This window comes from Garra rufa, chromosome 9, assembly GCF_049309525.1.
Source record: "Garra rufa chromosome 9, GarRuf1.0, whole genome shotgun sequence".
NCBI lineage: Eukaryota > Metazoa > Chordata > Actinopteri > Cypriniformes > Cyprinidae > Garra > Garra rufa.
Window position 1 is genome coordinate 46,472,670 of NC_133369.1, and position 23,474 is coordinate 46,496,143.

Here is a 23,474-nt window from a genome sequence, read left to right on the forward strand (position 1 = left end):
TCACAATTTTTGCTTTCCTTCCAATTCTGAAAAAAATAAAACAATCTGAATTGCAAAATTGAAACTCAGAATTTTCAAAAAGAAAAGTCAGAACTGTGAGATATTAACAAAAAAATGTCACAGAAAAAAAATTGCAAAAAGGTTACCTTTTATTTTTTTATTGTGGTGGGGAAAACATTTTTAAAAAGTGTACTAAACTGTAAAACTTTTTGTACTACAAACAAGTGTGTTCATATTTAAGATAATACTTTAAACTAGATTAAAAAGTTTAAGTTGGCTTGAAAAAGCCTGATCAGAAAGTGTGAAAAGTAGTTTTAAAGCTGGATGGATAAATTGATAGACTTATTTAGCATATTACTAGCATGTAGCTAACATGATTAGCAAGTTACTATCATGTTGCTAACATTTTTCTAGCATGATTAAGATGTTGTTAGCATGTCTTAAGCATGTCTGTAACATAACATGTCAATAGTGTGTTGCTAGCATGTTGTTATCATCATTAACATGTTGTTAGCATGTTTCTAGCATGATTCTAACATGATTAGCATGTTGTTAGCATGTTCTTAGCATTTCACTAGCATGATGTTAGCATTACTAGCGTTATTACTAAGTTACTAGCATGCATAGCATGTTGTTAACATTTTCTAACCTGATTAACGTTGTTAGTATGTTGTTAGCATTTTTCTAGCATGATTAGCATGTCATTAAAGTATTTCTAGCCTAATTAGCATGTTGTTAGCATGTTTCTAGCAGGATTGTCATGTTGTTAGCATATTTCTAGCACGTTTCTAACATGATTAGCATGTTATTAGCTTGTAGCTAGCATGATTAGAATGTTACTAGCATGATGTTAGCATTACTTGCATGATTAACATGATTAGTTACTAACATTATTAACATGTTTCCAACCTGATTAACAAGTTGTTAGCATGTGGTTAACATGTTTTTAGCCTAATTAGCATGTTGTTAACATTTTTCTAACAGGATTAACATGTTATTAGCATGTTTCTATCATGTTTCTAACATGAATAGCATGTTAACATGTTTCTAGCCTTATTAGCATGTTGTTAGCATTTTTTTAACATGGTTAGTATGTTTCTAGCATGTTTCTAAAATGATTAGCATGTTACTAGCATGCTTAGCATGTTACTAACATTATTATCATGTTTCCAACCTGATGTTTTTAACATGATTAGCATGTTGTTAACATGTTTCTTGCATTATTAGCATGTTGTTAGCAAGTTTTTAGCATGTTTCTAAAATGATTAGCATGTTACTAGCATGATTAGCATGTTACTAGCATTATCATGTTTCCAACCTGATTAACTTGTTAGCATGTTTTAACATGATTAGCATGTTATTAGCATGTTTCTATCATGTTTCTAAAATGATTAACATGTTACTAGCGTGTAGCTAGCAAGTTCCTAGCATGATTAACATGTTAACATTTTTCTAACCTGATTAACATGTTAGCATTTTTCTAGCATGTTGTTACCATGTTGTTAACATGTTTCTAGCATGTTTTTAAAATGATTAGCATGTTACTAGCGTGTAGCTAGCAAGTTACTAGCATGATTAACATGTTAACATTTTTCTAACCTGATTAACGTGTTGTTAACATTTTTCTAGCATGTTGTTAGCATGTTGTTAACATGTTTCTAGCATGTTTATAAAATAATTAGCATGTTACTAACATGATTAGCATGTTACTAGCATTATTATCATGTTTCCAACCTGATTAACTTGTTAGCATGTTTTTAACATTAACATGTTGTTAACATGTTTCTAGCATGATTAGCATGTTTCTAGCATGTTTCTAAAATGATTAGCATGTTACTAGCATGATTAGCATGTTACTAGCATTATTATCATGTTTCCAACCTGATTAACTTGTTAGCATGTTTTTAACATGATTAGCATGTTGTTAACAGGTTTCTAGCATGATTAGCATGTTGTTAGCATGTTTCTAGCATGTTTATAAAATGATTAGCATGTTACTAGCATTATTATCATGTTTCCAACCTGATTAACTTGTTAGCATGTTTTTAACATGATTAGCATGTTGTTAACATGTTTCAAGCATGATTAGCATGTTATTAGCATGTTTCTAGCATGTTTATAAAATGATTAGCATGTTACTAACGTGTAGCTAGCAAGTTCCTAGCATGATTAACATGTTAACATTTTTCTAACCTGATTAACGCGTTGTTAACATTTTTCTAGCATGTTGTTAACATGTTTCTAGCATGTTTTTAAAATGATTAGCATGTTACTAGCGTGTAGCTAGCAAGTTACTAGCATGATTAACATGTTAACATTATTCTAACCTGATTAACGTGTTGTTAACATTTTTCTAGCATGTTGTTAGCATGTTGTTAACATGTTTCTAGCATGTTTATAAAATGATTAGCATGTTATTAGCATGATTAGCATGTTACTAGCATTATTATCATGTTTCCAACCTGATTAACTTGTTAGCATGTTTTTAACATTAACATGTTAACATGTTTCTAGCATGATTAGCATGTTTCTAGCATGTTTATAAAATGATTAGCATGTTACTAGCGTGTAGCTAGCAAGTTCCTAGCATGATTAACATGTTAACATTTTTCTAACCTGATTAACGTGTTGTTAGCATTTTTCTAGCATGTTGTTAGCATGTTGTTAACATGTTTCTAGCATGTTTCTAAAATGATTAGCATGTTACTAGCATGATTAGCATGTTACTAGCATTATTATCATGTTTCCAACCTGATTAACTTGTTAGCATGTTTTTAACATGATTAGCATGTTGTTAACATGTTTCAAGCATGATTAGCATGTTATTAGCATGTTTCTAGCATGTTTATAAAATGATTAGCATGTTACTAGCGTGTAGCTAGCAAGTTCCTAGCATGATTAACATGGTAACATTTTTCTAACCTGATTAACGTGTTGTTAGCATTTTTCTAGCATGTTGTTAGCATGTTGTTAACATTTTTCTAGCATGTTTATAAAATGATTAGCATGTTACTAGCATGATTAGCATGTTACTAGCATGTTTATAAAATGATTAGCATGTTACTAGCGTGTAGCTAGCAAGTTCCTAGCATGATTAACATGTTAACATTTTTCTAACCTGATTAATGTGTTGTTAACATTTTTCTAGCATGTTGTTAACATGTTTCTAGCCTAATTAGGATATAGATGGATGAAGCGAGACAGTAAAGGTGGATAGAGTACTTATGAAAGCTTCTTTCAGTCAGTAGAATCACTTTGTGGTTGAAGGATGATGGGATTCTGTTAGTGAACATCAGTATTATGTAAAAACAATGTTGCTTTAACTCAGTTTCCATTGAAGATAATGTATGTGAGTTACTTCCAGATCTGTGTTATTGTTCTGTGTGCGGTTGGTTTAGTCTGGTGCTGCTGGCAGGTGGATGTAGAGTGTGACGCGTTTGTTTATCACAGTTTGTTTGAGTGTGCTTATTGTTCTGTTTAAATTCACTTAGCGGTTCACATTCTCCCTTCTGAGTGCGTTTGAATGTGTTATTGGAGTGTCGTGATTGTGATGTCCGTTTAAAGCAGCGCCAGCATTAAAGTGTTCTTTGAGAGTTTGTGAGATGTAACACACACACAGTCTCTCGTCATGTTTTAGTGTTGATGCCTGTGCTTGAGCGCCTCCTAGTGGCCGCTCTCATGTAATACAGATACAGTATGAGCGTTTGTTTCCTCTCACAGGCCTTTCGAGCGCTCGCTAGCGGATCACTGGATGCCTGTGGATGTTTATATCGGAGGGAAGGAGCACGCCGTCATGCACCTGTACTATGCACGCTTCCTCAGCCACTTCTGCCGAGACCAGGGCATGGTTTCACACAGGTGCGACATACACACTTAAACCTGTGACATGAGAAGACAGCATGAAACTTTTATAATATGACACATATATAATCATTAGGGAATAATATAGGTTGGGACAGCCAAGCTGCTTAAACATAGATTTTACAGTTGAGGTCAAAAGTTTACATACACCTTGCAGAATCTGCAAAATGTTAATTATTTGACCAAAATAAGAGGATCATACAAAATGCATGTTGTTTTTTATTTAGTACTGCCTTGAATATATATATATAAGAAATTTCACATAAAAGATGTTCACATACAGTTAAAAAAAAGAATAGTTGAATTTATAAAAATAACCCTGTTCAAAAGTTTACATATTACTGAATGAACCACGGCTTTTTTTTGTTTTTTGTTTAGTGATAGTTTAGTGATTGAGTCCCCTGTTTATCCTGAACAGTTCAACTGTCTGCTTTTCTTCAGAAAAATCATTCAGGTCCCACAAAATCTTTGGTTTTCCAGCATTTTTGTGTCTTTGAACCCTTTCCAACAATGACTGTATGATTTTGAGATCCATCTTTTCACACTGAGGACAACTGAGGGACTCATATGCAACTATTACAGAAGGTTCAAACTCTCACTGAGGCTCCAGGAGGAAAAACAGTGCATTAAGAGTCAGGGGTGAAAACTTTTTGAATTTGAAGATCAGGGTAAATTTAACTTATTTTGTCTTCTGGGAAACATGCAAGTAGCTTCTGAAGGGCAGTACTAAATGGAAAAAAAAAAAAAAGATATGTAGGCAAAAGAAGAAAATGTACACATCTTCATTCTGCTCAAAAGTTTTCACCCCTGGCTCTTAATGCATTTTTTTTTTTCTGGAGCATCAGTGAGCGTTTGAACCTTCTGTAATATTTGCATATGAGTCTCGAATACAATTATTGTTGACAAGGGTTCAAATTCACAAAAATGCTGAAAAGCCAAATAATTTGTGGGACCTGAAGAATTTTTCTGAATTTTTCTGTGGATCATTCAGGTAACAACACAGTATTAAGAATGAAGTGTATGTAAACTTTTGAACGGGGTCTTTTTTATAATTTCAACTATTGTTTTCTCTTATGGACTATATTGAAACATCTTAAATGTGAAATATCTTATTCAGGTCAGTACTAAATAAAAATAACATGCATTTTGTATGATTCCTCTTATTTTGGTCAAATATTCAACATTTGTATGTACTTTTCACCCTAACTGATTTAAAATGTAGTCTGACCAACTTTTTAAAGTCTTAATTTTAAAGTCTTGATTTTTGGACACAAATTAGACTTTAAAAAGATTTAAAAAAGGTTACGTTTTAAAAACTGTGTTAAGACTTAGTCTGACCCAGGAAGTTAGTCAAGGACATAATCAGTCTTATTTTTCAGGTTCAACTTAGAATAATCTATGTTCTTATGCAACTGAGTTTAAAGAAGTAATGACCTGTCTTAGGAAAAAAATAAATAAATAATAGTTGACTAACTTTATGCAACCGACCACTGTGTCTTGAGTTGGTAACACTTTACAATAAGGTGCCAATACTTAGTTATGGGTAATGCATTAATTAACATTAAGTAAAATAAACAATGCATTTGTTCTACTCATGAGCGTGAGTAAATACAGATAGGAAAGAAAATGTGTACAGTTTTGTTTTCATGTTTTTAAAGCTCTATGCTTTGTGGTATTTTATATATGGGTTAAAGATGAAAAAGGGTTTAGGCACAAAAACAATTAGTGTAACACTGCTTTAAATTGTTGCTGTTTTTCCAAAAAAATATTAAAAAGTTTAATTTAATTGCATTTTTTGTTTTTTTCTGAGCAAAAAATAAATATCATCAATTTTTCCCTAATTTACGGAAAACACCCACTAAAATGCCATTCAGTGTAAGTCTTGTCAGACATATTTACAACAAAAATCAATTTATCAATCACCCCAAATAATCAGTTTAATTTGCCACTATCCTAGGTTTTGCCCATTTGTCAGTAAGAATTTTTTACTCATTTAAAACACAGTAAAGTTGAAAATGAAACCTTAAGATTAGACACTTTACTTACATTTAATGTGCTTTCTATGGACAAAAAAAAAATTTCTTTTGATGTGGACATCTTAACGTCTTTGACCCATATAGAGAAAATGTCCTTCATATGCTGGATTGGGTGACCAATAACGTTCATCCATTCTCATAATTTCAGAGAGCCCTTCAGAAAGCTGCTGGTCCAGGGTCTAATAAAGGGTCAGACGTTCAAGGTGGCAGAGACCGGCCAGTACCTCAAGAAAGAAGACATTGATTTCACAGGTGTGTGTGAGGATGTGAAGCGGATTCATGAAGTCTGTTCCAGGTTGGAGTTTCATATGGCTCAGAATTAGGGCCAGATTTATTAGACATTATTTATTAGACTGCAAAAAGTGCTTTTCTTACTTAGATTTTTTGTCTTGTTTCCAGCCCAAATATCTAAAATTCTTAAATCAAGAAGGATTTTCTAGACAAGTGAAAATTATTTTCTTGTTTTCAGAAAAAAAATACTTTGCTTAGAACAAGCGGAATAATCTGCCAATGGGGTAAGCAAAAATATCTTATTTCAAACAGAAAACAAGATTATTTTTCTTACCCCACTGGCAGATTATTTTGCTTGTTTCAAGCAAAAAATCACTTAATTTTGACTTATTTTTTCTCTTTATTTTTGCTCATCTAGAAAATCCTTCTTAATTTAAAAATGTTTAGATATTTTGGCTGGAAACAAGACGAAAAAATCTAAGTAAGAAAAGCACTTTTTGCAGTGATAACATAAAAGTGCTGACAGGACAGAAAATTTTAGCGTGTGATTTATTGACAATGCACACATTAAAGAACACAGATGCAGCCGGATCATTTCCATAATGACCAGCGCAATCTACCAAGAGCAGAGCAAATTACCACTTCCTTAAAGACATGCTTTTTTGGGTTTTAAATAATGGCGCAAATGCCAGTACTTTGATGTGTGCAAAGTTAGTAAATTGCGTTGCATGATTGATTTTTTTTTTAACTCTCCTCCCGTAAATGCATGTTTAATAAGGTCAGGTGCAAAAATAACTGTGTCCACACCTTTTCACACTGCAAATGCTTTTCTTACTTGTCTTGTTTCCAGCCAAAATATCTAAAAATTCTTAAATCAAGGATTTTCTAGACAAGTAAAAATGATTGTCTTGTTTTCAGAATAAATACGTCTGAATTAAATGAGTTTTTGCTTAAAACAAGCAAAATAATCTGCCAATGGGGTAAGCAAAATAATCTTATTTTAAGCAGACAACTAGATTATTTAGCAAAAACTCACTTAATTTTAACTTATTTTTTCTGAAAACAAGAAAACGTTTTTGACTTGTCTAGAAAATCTTACTTGATTTAAGAATTTTTAGATATTTTGGCTGGACAAAAGTAAGAAAAGCATTTTTTGCAGTGCAGCGTTAATTCTTCTTTCTTCATTGGCGCAAGCTGTTAGTAAATCTGGCCCTTAGGAGTGAGTAAATCAGAAATTGCACATTATGGAGAAAAAAGTAGAATGTATAGTAGGGATGCACAGAAATGAAAATTCTGGGCCGAAGCCGAACAAAATTAAACCAAACGTGGTTTTTCCCCCATGTATTTTGCCATTTTCTCCCCCCATTGCATAAATTAAGTAGTCAAAATGTGTTTTTTACAATTTTGTCTTGCTTTTCAAACAAACAAAAAAAAAAATCAGTAACAAAATATAGCCTACCAACAAAGCACAATTTAACTTAAAATTAATAAGTTAAGTCAAATAATATTTTCTGGCCATTTTTAAGACCCCCTTCTTGAATCAGTCATGTGTTTGTAATGTACAAATAAATGCAGCCTTGCTGAGCAAAGGAGAATGTCATAATAAATGTACAGTATTAATAGAGCTGTTGTAATGATTGTTACCATAGTTTTTGTCTTTTTTATTTTATTTTACAGAACAACAGTAAAATTACAATGCCAACATTTATGAATGTAGACTTTTATTTTGGCGGAAACCCGAAAGAAGACCTCAGTAATACTTTTTGCTGACAGCAGCAGATTTATGAATGATTCTCATTACTCTGTTTCAGTGCAGGTTTTCCTCACGCTTTGAAATTTGAACCCTGGCAAAATAAATACAATTTGTGCGTGTATTAGACAACATAACATTCTGTAGTTTATTTACTAATGGTTTAAGGCCATATTACGATTTCAGTCATCATACAGTCTCTCTCGGACAATTTTAAATGCTTCCACACTGCCCACATGTTTGCTGCATTAGTGTGCACCTCTATTTGATCGCGTCACGTCAATGTTTGGTATCATTTATTTGGCATTTTCACTTATTTTTTGCTTTTTTAGCTATTTTCGGCCAAATAATTTTGGTTGCCGAACATTCGGTGCATCCCTAATGCATATTTGTTATATATTAACAATATGAATGTAAGCTCTACCTTCAGTTATAAGAAAAAAATGGCCTTTTACCATTTATTTTTACTCTAGAATGTGAATGTCCATTAGCTGAACCAACCTGAAACTTATAGGTTGCTTTCCTACTGGTGGACTGATAAAAATATGTGTACTCCTGTAAATTGCATTAGGCCATTCAATCTGACTTGAGTGTACAATTTTGAGACAGCTTGTGCCATTTTTGTGTGAGAAATGCATCAGTACCGTAAACAGCCCTTCTCACATTTCTCACTCACTTCCTGTGTTGCTTTCTGTGGATACTGGATCCAAAATAGTCTTTCTTTTTTTGTTGCCAGGCAACAGGATAAACAGACTTGCATGAGAATCTGAATTGGCTCCCAAAAAAAAGCCTGTAATTTCTGTGATCTTAGAGATGATGGTTTTATAATGCGTCTGTGTAAACAGTGGAGAGGAGAAATGCTTATTACGGTAAACACAGCTGCGTCTCTTTCTGAGGGTTCAAACATACAAGATCACACCAAAGACCCTGTTTACACCTGCTGTTAACATTTTAAGTGATCTGAACACTGGTGGTCTGCACTCAACACCGGTGTAAACGGGGTCTTTTAGAGCTGCTCAGAAACATACACTGTTCAAAAGCTTGCCGTTGATATTATTGATTTTAATGTCTTTCAAACATATTAATGTCTTTCCACTCTCCAAGGCTGCATTTATTTGATTAAAAATACAGGAAAAATGGTAAAAATGTAAAATATTATTACAATTTGAAATAACTGCTTGCTGTTGTAATATACTGTAAAATGTAATTTATTCCTGAGAGTCAAAGCTGATTTTTTTTAGCACCATTACTTCAGTCTTCAGTGTCACATGATCCTTCAGAAATCTTTCTGATTTGCTGCTCAAGAAACATTTCTGATTATTATTATTAATATTAAAACTAGTTGATTTAATATTTTGGTCGAAATTGTGATTTTCATTTTTCAGGACACTTTGAAGAATAGAAAGTTCAAAAGAACAGCATTTATTTGAAATAGAAATCTTTTGTACCATTATAAATGTCTTTACTATCACTTTTTCAGATGCGGAAGTAAAATTCTCTCACAAAAAACGACTCCAGAAGCCTTAATAGCGTATTTTGAAGTATATTTTAAAGAAAATCTGGTTCCTACATTATTTTTCTAAACATCAATTCACTGGAGTCGCTAACCTGCAATATGCACTTTAAAAAACATAATTTCTCTATGACTGATAAAAAAAAAAGTCACATGTTCTCTCTGGCAGGTCCGGAGCCGGTTCAGAGGGACACCGGCAGCCAGCTGCAGATCACATGGGAGAAGATGAGTAAATCCAAACACAACGGGTTGGACCCGCAGGAGGTGGTGCAGCAGTATGGCATCGACACCATGCGCCTCTACCTCCTGTACGCCGCTCCACCTGAGCAGGACATCTTATGGGACGTCAAGAGTGAGTAGAGACACCAGTCTGCTAAATCCATCCCTCGTCAGACATATGCAGGGTGGCCGCGGATCCTTAAAAAGTCTTAAAAAGTCTTAAATTCCGTTGTCCTAAAATAAGGCCTTTAAATGTCTTAATTTGTCTTAAATCTAAATCCAAGGGTCTTAAATTTTTTACACTTTGAAAAGGAAAAGTTTATCGTTTTGAGGAGAATCTCCTGCGCAGGTTCTAAATCTGTTCTGTTGCTAGACACGCGCTTGCTTGACAACGCCGCAGTGTTGCCAGATTTAGCGGGTTTCCGCCCAACTACACGCATTTGAATCGCAGATTAGCTGTTAAGTTTAACCATCATAGAGTAAAAGTTTATAATTAGCACATGTTTTTACGTTGCCGCACACAACTGGCGCGAGCACGCGCAGAGAGAGAGAGAGAGGAGAGAGAGGCGCGCGGCGCGATTCACACAGATTGATTCCTCTTTAACTGCTATTTGAACGGAAACGTACATACCAAGTCATGTCTTAATACCCGTTTTGGTATTCTGTTTAACAGTCGTTTATGTCTTCAGTGAACCGAAACAGCTGAGAAAGAGATGCGTGCCAGTATTCGGTTTGGGCATTTGGCCTTAAAGAGACAGCGTCCTATAAATACCTGCAGTGAGAAACACTAGTTATTTTACAATTAATTATTAAATTTCCCCTCCTGAATACTGTGTTATTGATTTTATTACTAACTTTATGTTGTATTCATTTACACTTGTCATTTGTGTAATTGTTCTTGTTTTGTTACTGAACTTTAGTTCAGATAGTAGTTTTTGCTGTGGATGAGAAGTAGCCTACCTAAAGTAAGCATTCAGTAATTAGGAAAAAACAAACTTATTATTTTTTTTTTTTTTGCTGATCCGAAAAATGATCCGATCCATGACTCAAAATCCGTGTTTGTTACACTGTTACATTGGCTTCAAAGTGTGTGAGAGCCTTGACTTTGTCATGGAATAGAAAATAATTTCTTCTTCTGGAATAGTGTTTTCTGTTGAATATTCCCAAGAATAATCAGTTAAATAAAATAATAATTTAAAATATCTTCATAGTTTTGTGCTAGACTTTTGCGGGACTTTCAATTTGGTCTTAAATTTTGTTTGAAAATGGTATTAAAAAGTCTTAAAATGTCTTAAATTTAACTTGGTCAAACCTGTAGACACCCTGATATGACACTTGAGGGCCTGTTTATGCAGGACATCTTCATATGATCCATCTGTTTTGTATTTTAATTTTAGGTAATTATGCATCAGACAGACATCTTTGGCCGCTATGTTGTGACTCACTGTTTTTTCACCACCACATATTTAGGACACCATGATGAATAAGAAATATTTCAGCTTTACTAAGCTATTTAGACTGTTTTGAAACAATGAAACAACGAGATAAATCTGGTGACACATAAAAATTCCTCTCAGATGTCCTAAAATGAAATGAACAGAAAATTCTTAGTCGTTCCAAGGCCAATTCAAAGACAGTATTTTTAATTTTAACATGTCTTTCTTTCTTCAGTCTTAAAGGGATGGTTCGGAGTAGAATTGACTTCATTGCTATGCACTCCGAAGCCCATGTAAATACCCCATCCGAAGTTTTTTTTACCTTAGTCAAACATTTATGGAGATATTAGAGTTTTTCGAATTGCTTGTTACAGGAGTGAATGGTACATGTGATGTATCTCGTAAATTGCACCACTAAACGTGCAAGTAATCTTACCAAACTTGTACAGTAGTGTAAATAGGTTATGTACTCACAAAACGCTGCATCGGAACATTTGTAAGTCCACCATGAGTGTTTTAAAAACACGTTTTAGCCGATCCCTACTAGTCTCAAAAACTACAAATGGCGACACGTCGACGTCACTTCCCTGGTTTGAAAAAAGCACGTAAAAGTCCTCCTACAAGTTGACATGCACACAGATGTAGTAGGAGGACTTTTACGTGCTTTTTTCAAACCAGGGAAGTGACGTCGACTTGTAGTTTCTGAGACTAGTAGTTCTCGGGTAAAACGTGTTTTTAAAACACTCATGGTGGACTTACAAATGTTCTGATGCAGCGTTTTGTGAGTACATAACCTATTTACACTACTGTACAAGTTTGGTAAGATTACTTGCACGTTTAGTGCTGCAATTTACGAGATACATTACATGTACCATTCACTCCTGTAACAAGCAATTCGAAAAACTCTAGTATCTCCATAAATGTTTGACTAAGGTAAAAAAAACTCCGGATGGGGTATTTAGATGGGCTTCGGAGTGCATAGCAATGAAGTCAATTCTACTCCGAACCATCCCTTTAAGGAAATTATGTTTTTTGAGTAAAACATTTCAGGATTTCTCTCCATATAATGAACTTCTATGGTGAGTTTGAACTTCCAAAATGCAGCTTCAAAGGGCTCTAAACGATCACAGCCGAGGAAAAAAGGCTCTTATCTACAATGATGGGTTATTTTCTTTAAAAACAACCTCAACCTCAAATGCTCATCTTGTCTAGCTAGGCAAGATGAGCGTTTAAGATTAAAAAGTATATAAGTTGTAAATGTTTTCATAAAATAACCGATCGTTTCGCTAGATAAGACCCTTCTTCCTCGGCTGGGATCATTTAGAGCCCTTTAAAGCTGCATTTAAACTGCATTTTGGAAGTTCAAACAGCATAGAAGCACCATAGAAGTCCACTATATGGAGAGAAATCCTGAAATGTTTTCCTCCAAAAACATAATTTCTTTACGACTGAAGAAAGAAGGACATGAACATCTTGGATGACAAGGGGGTGAGAACATTACCTGTAAATCCTTGTTCTGAAAGTGAACTACTCCTTTAAGTAAAATTGTGTTTTAATTATGTTTATGTATTAATATTTTAATTATAATAAAATAAGTCAGTAAAATAATTATAAGAACTGAATGTTCTTTAGGGCTCACACTCTTTATGAAAAAATGAATTTGCATGACTTTCATAATTATGGGATAAGGTTAATTATTTTTGAATCACAAATAGGAATTATACAAGTTTATATATAAAAGTTTAAAGCTTAACATAACTAGAAAAAAATTGAAATATGTGTCACTTTTAAGATTTTATTAAATTTCTGTGAATTTCCCATTTTCCAAAAGTGAATGTTCTTCAGGGTTCACACACTTTAGGCCCAATGAATTTACATTATTTTTTCAACTATTCATTGTTACAGATTATTATTATTATCATTATTTTGATCTGATATAATGTAATATATTATAATTCAATATAATATGTGACCCTGGATCACAAAACCAGTCATAAGGGTCAATCTGAAAGCTGAGTGAATAAGCTTTCCACTGATGCATTGTTTGTTAAGACAACGATTTTACAACTATTTGAAAATCTGGAATCAGAGGGTGCAAAAAATCTAAATATTGAGAAAATCGCCTTTAAAGTTGTCCAAATGAAATCTTACAATGCATATTACTAATCAAAAATTAAGTTAAGACTGGTTTTGTGGTCCAAGGTCACATTAAATGTAATATAATATAATATAATATAATATAATATAATATAATATATTTTATTTTTAAATGTCCATGACTTGCAGTTACAGGTTTAGAAATCACTCTTTTAAAATTGCCTTCTATAAACAGGTTTCCAAGATCATGGAAAACCTTATTCTTAAAAAAAAATAATAATAATTATAATAATGAATTAAAATGCGAACGATTATGTTGCTTTACTTCTTGAATTTTAGGTGTTTTATTTAATTTTAATGTTTGTTTCATCGTATTTTAAATCATTTAAGAATATTTTAAATATTTGAATTTATTTATTTTCTTTCTTTCTTTCTAATTTATTGTGTCCCCATCGGAAGTGGTTAAGGGCCACTGTCCTAAACTGTTTTACATTAATTTTAAATATTTTTATCCATATGCATGAGTTTTATAATATTTGAGGGACTTTTAAGAAATTAACTAGTTGACCTAAAATGTTATTACAAATGAAAACCTAAAAGAAAGGAACACATGATCTCATCCAGAACTGACACCACCACCATTCCAGTGTTCTGTTTTAACATGATTCTTTATTTTTGTGTGTGTAGCTGATGCCATCCCAGGTGTGTTGCGATGGCAGGCCCGTCTGTGGGGTCTGGTCACCAAACTGAGAGCTGCACGCGAGGGTCCAGAGACGCCCAACCCGTCTGTCCTCAACAAGAGAGAGCGATCGGAGACCAAGAAGATCTGGGAGAACAAGAACTACGCCATAACGCAGGTAAAGAGGTGACAGTGATGATTATGCATATATGTTTTAGAAGTATATAAAACATGTACAGTCGTGGCCAAAAGTTTTGAGAATTACATAAATATTGGAAACTGGAAAAGTTGCTGCTTAAGTTTTTATAATAGCAATTTGCATATACTCCAGAATGTTATGAAGAGTGATCAGATGAATTGCATAGTCCTTCTTTGCCATGAAAATTAACTTAATCCTGAAAAAAACTTTCCACTGGATTTCATTGCTGTCATTAAAGGACCTGCTGAGATCATTTCAGTAATCGTCTTGTTAACTCAGGTGAGAATGTTGACGAGCACAAGGCTGGAGATCATTATGTCAGGCTGATTGGGTTAGAATGGCAGACTTGACATGTTAAAAGGAGGGTGATTCTTGAAATCATTGTTCTTCCATTGTTAACCATGGTGACCTGCAAAGAAACGCGTGCAGCCATCATTGCGTTGCATAAAAATGGCTTCACAGGCAAGGATATTGTGGCTACTAAGATTGCACCTAAATCAACAATTTATAGGATCATCAAGAACTTCAAGGAAAGAGGTTCAATTCTTGTTAAGAAGGCTTCAGGGCGTCCAAGAAAGTCCAGCAAGCGCCAGGATGGTCTCCTAAAGAGGATTGAGCTGCGGGATCGGAGTGCCACCAGTGCAGAGCTTGCTCAGGAATGGCAGCAGGCAGGTGTGAGCGCATCTGATGCACAGTGAGGCCAAGACTTTTGGAAGATGGCCTGGTGTCAAGAAGGGCAGCAAAGAAGCCACTTCTCTCCAAAAAAAAAAAAAAAAAAAAAAAATATCAGGGACAGATTGATCTTCTGCACAAAGTATGGCGAATGGACTGCTGAGGACTGGGGCAAAGTCATATTCTCCGATGAAGCCTCTTTCCGATTGTTTGGGGCATCTGGAAAAAGGCTTGTCCGGAGAAGAAAAGGTGAGCGCTACCATCAGTCCTGTGTCATGCCAACAGTAAAGCATCCTGAGACCATTCATGTGTGGGGTTGCTTCTCATCCAAGGGAGTGGGCTCACTCACAATTTTGCCCAAAAACACAGCCATGAATAAAGAATGGTACCAAAACACCCTCCAACAGCAACTTCTTCCAACAATCCAACAACAGTTTGGTGAAGAACAATGCATTTTCCAGCACGATGGAGCACCGTGCCATAAGGCAAAAGTGATAACTAAGTTGCTCGGGAACCAAAACGTTGAAATTTTGGGTCCATTGCCTGGAAACTCCCCAAATCTTAATCCCATTGAGAACTTGTGGTCAATCCTCAAGAGGCGAGTTGACAAACAAAAACCCACTAATTCTGACAAACTCCAAGAAGTGATTATGAAAGAATGGGTTGCTATCAGTCAGGATTTGGTCCAGAAGTTGATTGAGAGCATGTCCAGTCGAATTGCAGAGGTCCTGAAAAAGAAGGGCCAACACTGCAAATACTGACTCTTTGCATAAATGTCATGTTATTGTCGATTAAAGCCTTTGAAACGTATGAAGTGCTGGTAATTATATTTCAGTACATCACAGAAACAACTGAAACAAAGATCTAAAAGCAGTTTAGCAGCAAACTTTGTGAAAACTAATATTTGTGTCATTCTCAAAACTTTTGGCCATGACTAGGTGCATTTCTAATCCTTATATTCTGGGGCTGTTGCACCAGCTGTGCATGAAATGCACTAAGGTACTAAACATATGAGTACTACTAAATATAGGAGCATTGTACCATTTTGCCCCCAAGTGGTGTTGTTACAGCATCTAGCAGTAGGGACTGATGGGGTATGCTATCCAGCCAAACCCTGACTTCTTCATATGACTACTATAACTAGTATGTAGGAATCACTGAGTTATGTGTTGCACTCTTTGACCAGTGGGGGTCACTGCATCATCCACCCATATTTGTTCCATTCTGATATTATTCCATTGTATTTTTGGCTTGTAATTCATTTTTAAAATACCTTAATTTCATGCAGTCATAAAAGTAATACAATTCCATTCATAAAAATTACATGACTAACGGAAATACTGTAGACTGCTCTGTGTGTTACATAATAATGTGTCATATAATAACACCACTTTCCAGTCAAAGCAGAATGTACAGTAACGTCTGAAGACTGGAAAACATTTCCACTTGCATCAAACTAAAAATGAAGTATAATCAAATTGTCTGTACAAGTCATTTCAACTCATAATTTTAAATTCTTGTCTCGTTGAATCTCGCATAACTTCAAAAATTAGGTTGAAATTGGTTAAATAATTTTGTAAATATGAATTACATTCTGTCATTGATCATTTAGTTCATGTTATATTTATTTTATTTTATTCTGTTTTATTGATTTATTTGTTTGTTTTTGAAGCAATTACATTTTAAAATTTACATTTGTGCATTTAGAGGAACAAAAGCGATTTGTCACAGAGCCATCGGTATTCATAGTATAATGCTTTTATTCAGCAAAGATACATTAAATTGATCAAAAGAGACAGTAAAAACATTTATAAAGGTACAGAGGTTTTGATTTGAACTTTTTTTGGTTTTGATTTACTACAAAATTTAAAAAAATAAGATGTATTTGTGAAATATGAAGCAGCACAATAATTTCAACATAGTTTTAATCACAGAAATAAATTACATTTTACATTTAATAATTAAATAGTAATAATATCTCACAATATTTCTGTTTTTCCTGTATTTAATTATTTTTTTTTTTAACAAATCTTACTGATCCCATTCTTTTAAGCAGTCCTGTATAATGCATCTAATTTAGTATTGCGTGAATGACCTAATTTTAATTTCTAAGTGAACTGTTTCTTTAACAAAAGGCTGCACACAGTGGGAAAGTGTTGTTGCATGTGAAATGTGTATATTTAGCCCATATAAATAGCCTCTCTAGGGCCAGGATTGATTTTGCGCTGGTTTAAAAGGGCCTGGACTGTACTTGATCCAATCCAGAGCCGTTAAGCCTAACAATCTTTGATCTTCTGCTGGGAAAAGCCACCGTCATCAGCTGTGTCCGTCCTTCGGTTGGGGCCTCTTGAGGATAGCTGTTGTTCTTTCCGTTTTGATGCAGAGCCTGCCTGATGTTGGCAATACAGAGGAAATTAGTGATCTAGTCTCAAACCATGACAAAAGAGCAGCATTCGCCAACAGAGAAACGTTCACAATATCAGTGAATAAACCTCCATCCTCATCCGTTCACACATGTCAGACAGTAATGAGGCACTTGGTGACATTCAAGCTCTGAAACCTAGTGAGCTGCGCTGCTGTCTGCTGCCTACATAGGCAACTATCTTTTAAGAAACATCCGAAGTGACTGAACTGAAATGTTTACATAGAAAGCAACACATGCTACAACATGATGCACTCATACTCAGAATTGAGTTTGACATGCTTACAAAGCATGAAAAAAAGCACTTAAATTCTTTAAAAAATTCAGTATCATTTAAAAGTTTGGGTTGTAGATTTTTTTTCTCCATGTTTTTTGGGGTAAAAAGGCTCTTTTGCTCTTTAAGGCAAACACTGCTGGTGAATAGGGTAAAAAAATAACTAATAGTTATCACCTTACTTACTCAGTTGATTTATTACATTGATAATTGCTAATATTTTTTGTATTACAAGTTTTCTAAAATGGTACGTTTAAATATGCAAATGAGGCATTATTTAATAAAATATGCACTAATTTGCTTACATTTCTAGTACTAAATCGAAACACTGGATCAAGTCAAAATTCTTGTTTAATTTTTTTGACATATTAAAGTCTTACAGAGGGGTTTTTGGGTCTCATTTTGTCACTCCATAATTCAGAAGAAAACTTTAAACAGACAGAAAACCATGTATTTTACCATTTTGGGGGAGTAAAATGCTGTGTAAAATCAAGCTAATTGTATATGAAAAACCTTCTGTAAAACCTTCAGGATATAGACAGGAATAAAAATGTAAAGTTTGGTGTGTGTAAGTGCTACTGAAGTGGAGATTTATGGCTCAGCGTAGGAGAAAAAACTCATTTTGAGAAAACGGCCTTTAAAAATATATATTGTAATTGAAATCTATTGACACACATAGATAAAGTGCTATAAAAGAAACACTTAACAGTGTCTTTTGGATGTTTTCTTACCACTAGTCTGAAAAAAAGCTTTATGAAAAAGCACAAAATCTCAAATTTGACATGTGCATGAAAAAACAACATTTTTGCCTACAGTGTCTCCCCTTAAGTCTGCATTTATTTGAGAGAAAAAAATATCACAATGTCACTTTTGATCAATTGCATCCTTGCTGAAAAAAAGTATTAATTTATTTAACTAAATATTTTTGCTTTTTCATATTTTTGTATGAACCATGTATAAAAGCATGATATATTTTTTACGGATTCTTTGATGATCAGAAAGTTCAAACAAACAGACGTTATTTGAAATTTTTTTGTAACATTATAAGTGTCTTTACTGTCACTTTTAAAACTTTTTCTTTTGAACTGTAGTGTGTATACCCTAGTGAAAAATAAATATGCTAAAAATGTATTTATGTATTGCATGCGACAAGTATACTACAAATACATTTACATATTATGTACTTAATAAAAATACCCTTCAATTGTGCTTTTTACTATACTAAACTGGTATATTTAAAGTCTGCCAAATTGGAACAACTATTTTTATACTTAATGCACTTTAATTGTGCGGAAGTAGTGCTTATGTCCAATTAAAGATACACTGAAGTATATTTTATTGTGCTGAAGTCAAACTATTGAAAATATGCTTTAGGCACACTTTAAATATTTTGCATTTAAAGACCGATATTATTTACAGATCACACAATCCTCATCAATAGTGACATTAAAACATATTTTAGCCTTAATATTAAGAAATGTGCAGTGTGCACAAGTAGTATGTCAGTAAATGTTAATAGACTTGAACTATACTTAGTATAAAATTAACTATTTTACTAGGGTATTTGAAGGAAACTGATAGCTGGATGAATCTAAGCCGTGTTGTTCTGTTGACAGGTTACGGGTCACTTCACAGAGGACTTCCTGTTTAATGCGGCCATCTCTCGGCTCATGGGCCTGACCAACACACTCTCAGTAAGTCATCAGCAATCAGTCTGACTTCCAAATAATTGATTGAGCTTCCTGAACTTTTTATTATCTTTTCTGCTCTTTTACCGTAGCAAGCCTCGTCTCGAGTGGTTCTGCACAGCGTGGAGTTTGAGGAGGCTTTAGCGTCGCTCTGTGTGATGACGGCACCCATGTGTCCACACTTAGCCTCCGAACTCTGGGCAGGTATGACACATGCACGGTCACCTAAATATTTCAAATTAGTGAAAACCCTGTCATCAATTACTCATCCTCATGTTCCCAAAGCTGTTTAATGAAGGTAATGGTGGATGGACACTGTCAAGCTAGAAAGAAAAATGTTATAAAAGTTGTAGAAGACTCAGTAGTCATTCAGTAGCTGAAATTGAAGTTGTTGTTCACTGAAAATCCAATTCTACGCAATTGCTCTGAAATTTTTTTCTCCTTTGCATTTATTCAGATACGCTATGTCAGGCCATTCCTGGTTTGCATTAAACTTAATCCCCTGCTGATTTTGCACGTTTGGCCACTGACAAAGAAATGATCAGTCTATAATTTTGATGGTAGCTTTGTTTTACAGTGAGAGACAGAATAACAACAAAACAATCCAGAAAAACACATTTCAAAAAAGTTATAAATTGATTTGCATTTTAATGAATGTAATACGTCTTTGACCCCTTTGCAAAACATGACTCAGTACTTGGTGGCAAAACCCTTGCAATCACAGAGGTCAGATGTTTCTTGTAGTTGGCCACCAGGTTTGCACACATCTCAGGAGGGATTTTGTCCCACTCCTCTTTGCAGATCCTCTCCAAGTGATTAATGTTTTAAGGCTGACATTTGGCAACTCGAACTTTCAGCTCCCTCCACAGATTTTCTATGGGATTAAGGTCTGGAGACTGGCTAGACCACTCCAGGACCTTAATGTGCTTATTCTTGAGCCACTCCTTTGTTGCCTTGGCCGTGGGTTTTGGGTCGTTGTCATGCTGGAATACCCATCCACGACCCATTTTCAATGCCCTGGCAGAGGAAAAAAGGTTCTCACCCAAGATTTGATGGTACATGGACCTGTCCATCGTCCCTTTGATTCGGTGCAGTTGTCTTGTCCCCTTAGCAGAAAAACACCCTCAAAGCATAATGTTTCCACCTCCATGTTTGACAGTGGGGATGGTGTTCTTGGGGTCATAGGCAGCATTCCTCCTCCTCCAAACACGGCGAGCTGAGTTGATGCCAAAGAGCTTGATTTTGGTCTCATCTGACCACAACACTTTCACCCAGTTCTCCTCTGAATCATTCAGATGTTCATTGGCAGACTTCAGACGGGCTGGACATGTGCTTTCTTGAGCAGGGGGACCTTGCAGGTGCTGCAGGATTTCAGTCCTTCACGGCGTAGTGTGTTACCAATTGTTTTCTTGGAGACTATGGTCCCAGCTGCCTTGAGATCATTGACAAGATCCTTCCGTGTAGTTCTGGGCTGATTCCTCACCGTTCTCATGATCATTGAAACTCCACGAGGTGAGATCTTGCATGGAGCCCCAGACCAAGTAGATTGACAGTTATTTTGTGTTATTTCCACCAACTGTTGTCACCTTCTCACCAAGCTGCTTGGCGATGGTCTTGTAGCTCATTCCAGCCTTGTGTAGGTCTACAATCTTTTCCCTGACATCCTTGGACAGCTCTTTGGTCTTGGCCATGGTGAAGAGTTTGGAATCTGATTGATTGCTTCTGTGGACAGGTGTCTTTTATACAGGTACTTTCTTTAAGAGAGTGCTCCTAATCTCAGCTTGTTACCTGTATAAAAGTCTCCTGTGAGCCAGAAATCCTACTGATTAATAGGGGATCAAATATCTTATTTCACTCATTAAAATGCAAATCAATTTATAACATTTTCGAAATGCGTTTTTCTAGAACAATCTCTCCCTGTTTAAATAAACCTACTATTAAAGATATTTTTTTGTCAGTGGGCAAACGTACAAAATCAGCAGGGGATCAAATCATTTTTCCCTCACTGTATGTAACTTATATGTTGGACTACTTTCATGGTGTTTTCGGAACATTAAATGAAGCAGCTCAGATGGGTGGATGCTAACCTATAGGGAAACATGTCCATTTTGCAGCTTATCTAATCCTGGAAGAGTCTGTTACACCCTGCAGCTGTACAGTGACAAATGCAAGCATGAAGTGTTGCACGTATCGCACATACACACAACCCTCCTCACTGTTCCCTGTACTGCCATTTTCTCCACATTGTAGCTATTGTTCAAGTTCCTGGTGTATATCTGCACTGTGAATTGATAAGAATACTTTTGTGTTTAACCCTTACAAAGAAAACTGTGACAGGTCCATGATCAGCGTTATTAATATCAAAGTTACTTTTTCAAGTAAGTAATGGAAGTTACTTTTTTTCCCATTTATTCGCTGACACCTGTTTTGAAATTAGGAGTATTTCACATTTCACTTTTTGTGTGAAAGGGCCTTTACAGTTGGCAAAAATATAACTTTTGGGTTTTTTGTTATTAAAATACAAATAAGCAAGCCTTGCTTAGGTAAAAAAAAATAATGCAAAAGTAAGGTGATGTATTCATTTTCAATAAAGAGTAACTAAGCAATGCAATTAGTTACTTTTTTATGTAGTAACGCAAAATTGTAATGCAGCGCATGCTTGTTTTAAGCAAAAACGCACTTAATTTTGACTTATTTTCCGAAAACAAGAAAATAATTTTTACTTGTCGTAGAAAATGCAAAGAAGAATTTTTTGATATTTTAGAAACAAGACAAAAAAAATCTAAGTAAGAAAAGCATTTTTTGCAGTGTGTATTTTCTGGTGACAATACAACAGTGTTTTTCAACCACTGTGCGGCGGTACACTAGTGTGAGAGATCGTCAGGTGTGCCGTGGGAAATTATTCAATTTCGCCTAATTGGTCTAAAACATTTTTTGAAAACTAGTAAGTTATTGTCTGCGAATAATATGCCATTGTCGAGTGTCTGCGCTGTCTAGTGACACCGGCAGAGTAATCATGTCATACTCTTCCATATCAATAGGTGGCAGCAGATAGGTAATTGCCTTGTATTTCGAGACGAGAATTAGTGATGCCTGGATGTGACAGGTAGCAGTGACAGTGGCATTGTAGCTAGTGAGAATACGATACAAAATCTGCGTCTGCGGGAGTCTGGGCAGTTAAACTGAGCTTGAACACCAAAATGACGACACCCGACTACAAACTAGAAGGTGATATACCACCTGCGGTCACCCGCGGTTACGAGTCATCCAAAATATTTTTTATGATATTCGGGTCGTGGTCGGTCGGGCCGTTTGAAATAAAGATGCCAATTAAACCTTTGTAATTTATATAGTACTAGACACAATTTTCTATGAAATACATAGACCTACAATTTATTGGCTGAATATTATTTACCTTTTGAATATTGAGCATTATTAACTGTTGAATAAATGCTGACGTGGAACAAAATGCCCGATTTCCAACACGTTGAACTGAGCAATGCTGTACCATTTTAATAGGCTACTATTAAACCCATATAGCTCAGTAATGTTAGTTTTATGTATTTTCTGAGAGGGGGTGGGATTTTTGCTGGGGAAGTCGGGGGAGAGACGCACACTTCAATTAGACTGGATAAACAAGCAGCATCTTAATTGTTAAGAAAGTAGTATTCCTAATAAATGTCTCAAATATTTTGATTATGTCCAATGCTTCTCTTTCTTTTTGGAATTATTAGACACATTTTACTATGTCTCTTCAAATGCCTAGGTCTGTTTAATTTCTTTAATTATAAACTTTCTAGCACTATTTGTAAACGTTTATTCAAGCAATAATATATAAATTATCTCATGTATATGCTTGTTTAAAACCAGGGATTAAAAACGAATTCCAAGTAAAAACGATATTTTTTCTTTACATTTCCAGAGAGCGATACGAACGAAATGAAACATTAGCCTACTTAATAAATTCAAGGCACTATAATTTCCTTATTCATTTGATACAACTATTATAGCTAAACAGTTAATATATGTATAAAATAATATTATTTTGTCATATTCGTGATTCCTGAATTTAAATATGAAAACTTCATTTTGAAGTGCATTCGTTATGTTTGTATAAGAAAATTCGAGAGAGAGCTGTTGAGGAAGAGCTTTATGTGTGTCTTTCTTCAATTCCTGCCAGGATATCAGCTCTGTGTTCATCCAAACAGGCCCAGGTTGTGTTTATTTGATTCCTGTTCAAGACACTTTGATAAGAATGGCTGTATATTGTTAATATAGGCTACAGAGTTTCATTTTTTTACAGTTTTGATTGTTGGTGTGCCTTGTGATTTTTTTTCAATTAAAAATGTACCTTGGCTCAAAAAAGGTTGAAAAACACTGCAATACAACATTGCTAG

General features: G+C 34.8%; 1 protein-coding gene across 1 annotated transcript in view; it reads left to right on the forward strand.

Moving 5' to 3' along the window:
* The window catches only part of lars2 (leucyl-tRNA synthetase 2, mitochondrial), a 133,582-nt gene that overhangs the window by 93,183 nt on the left and 16,925 nt on the right, over positions 1 to 23,474 (forward strand). Inside the window, exons 14-19 of the mRNA XM_073846627.1 lie at positions 3,721 to 3,858; positions 6,046 to 6,149; positions 9,561 to 9,743; positions 13,831 to 14,000; positions 19,006 to 19,083; positions 19,170 to 19,281. Coding sequence (XP_073702728.1) covers positions 3,721 to 3,858; positions 6,046 to 6,149; positions 9,561 to 9,743; positions 13,831 to 14,000; positions 19,006 to 19,083; positions 19,170 to 19,281 — 785 coding nt within the window. The remainder of the gene's footprint in view (positions 1 to 3,720; positions 3,859 to 6,045; positions 6,150 to 9,560; positions 9,744 to 13,830; positions 14,001 to 19,005; positions 19,084 to 19,169; positions 19,282 to 23,474) is intronic.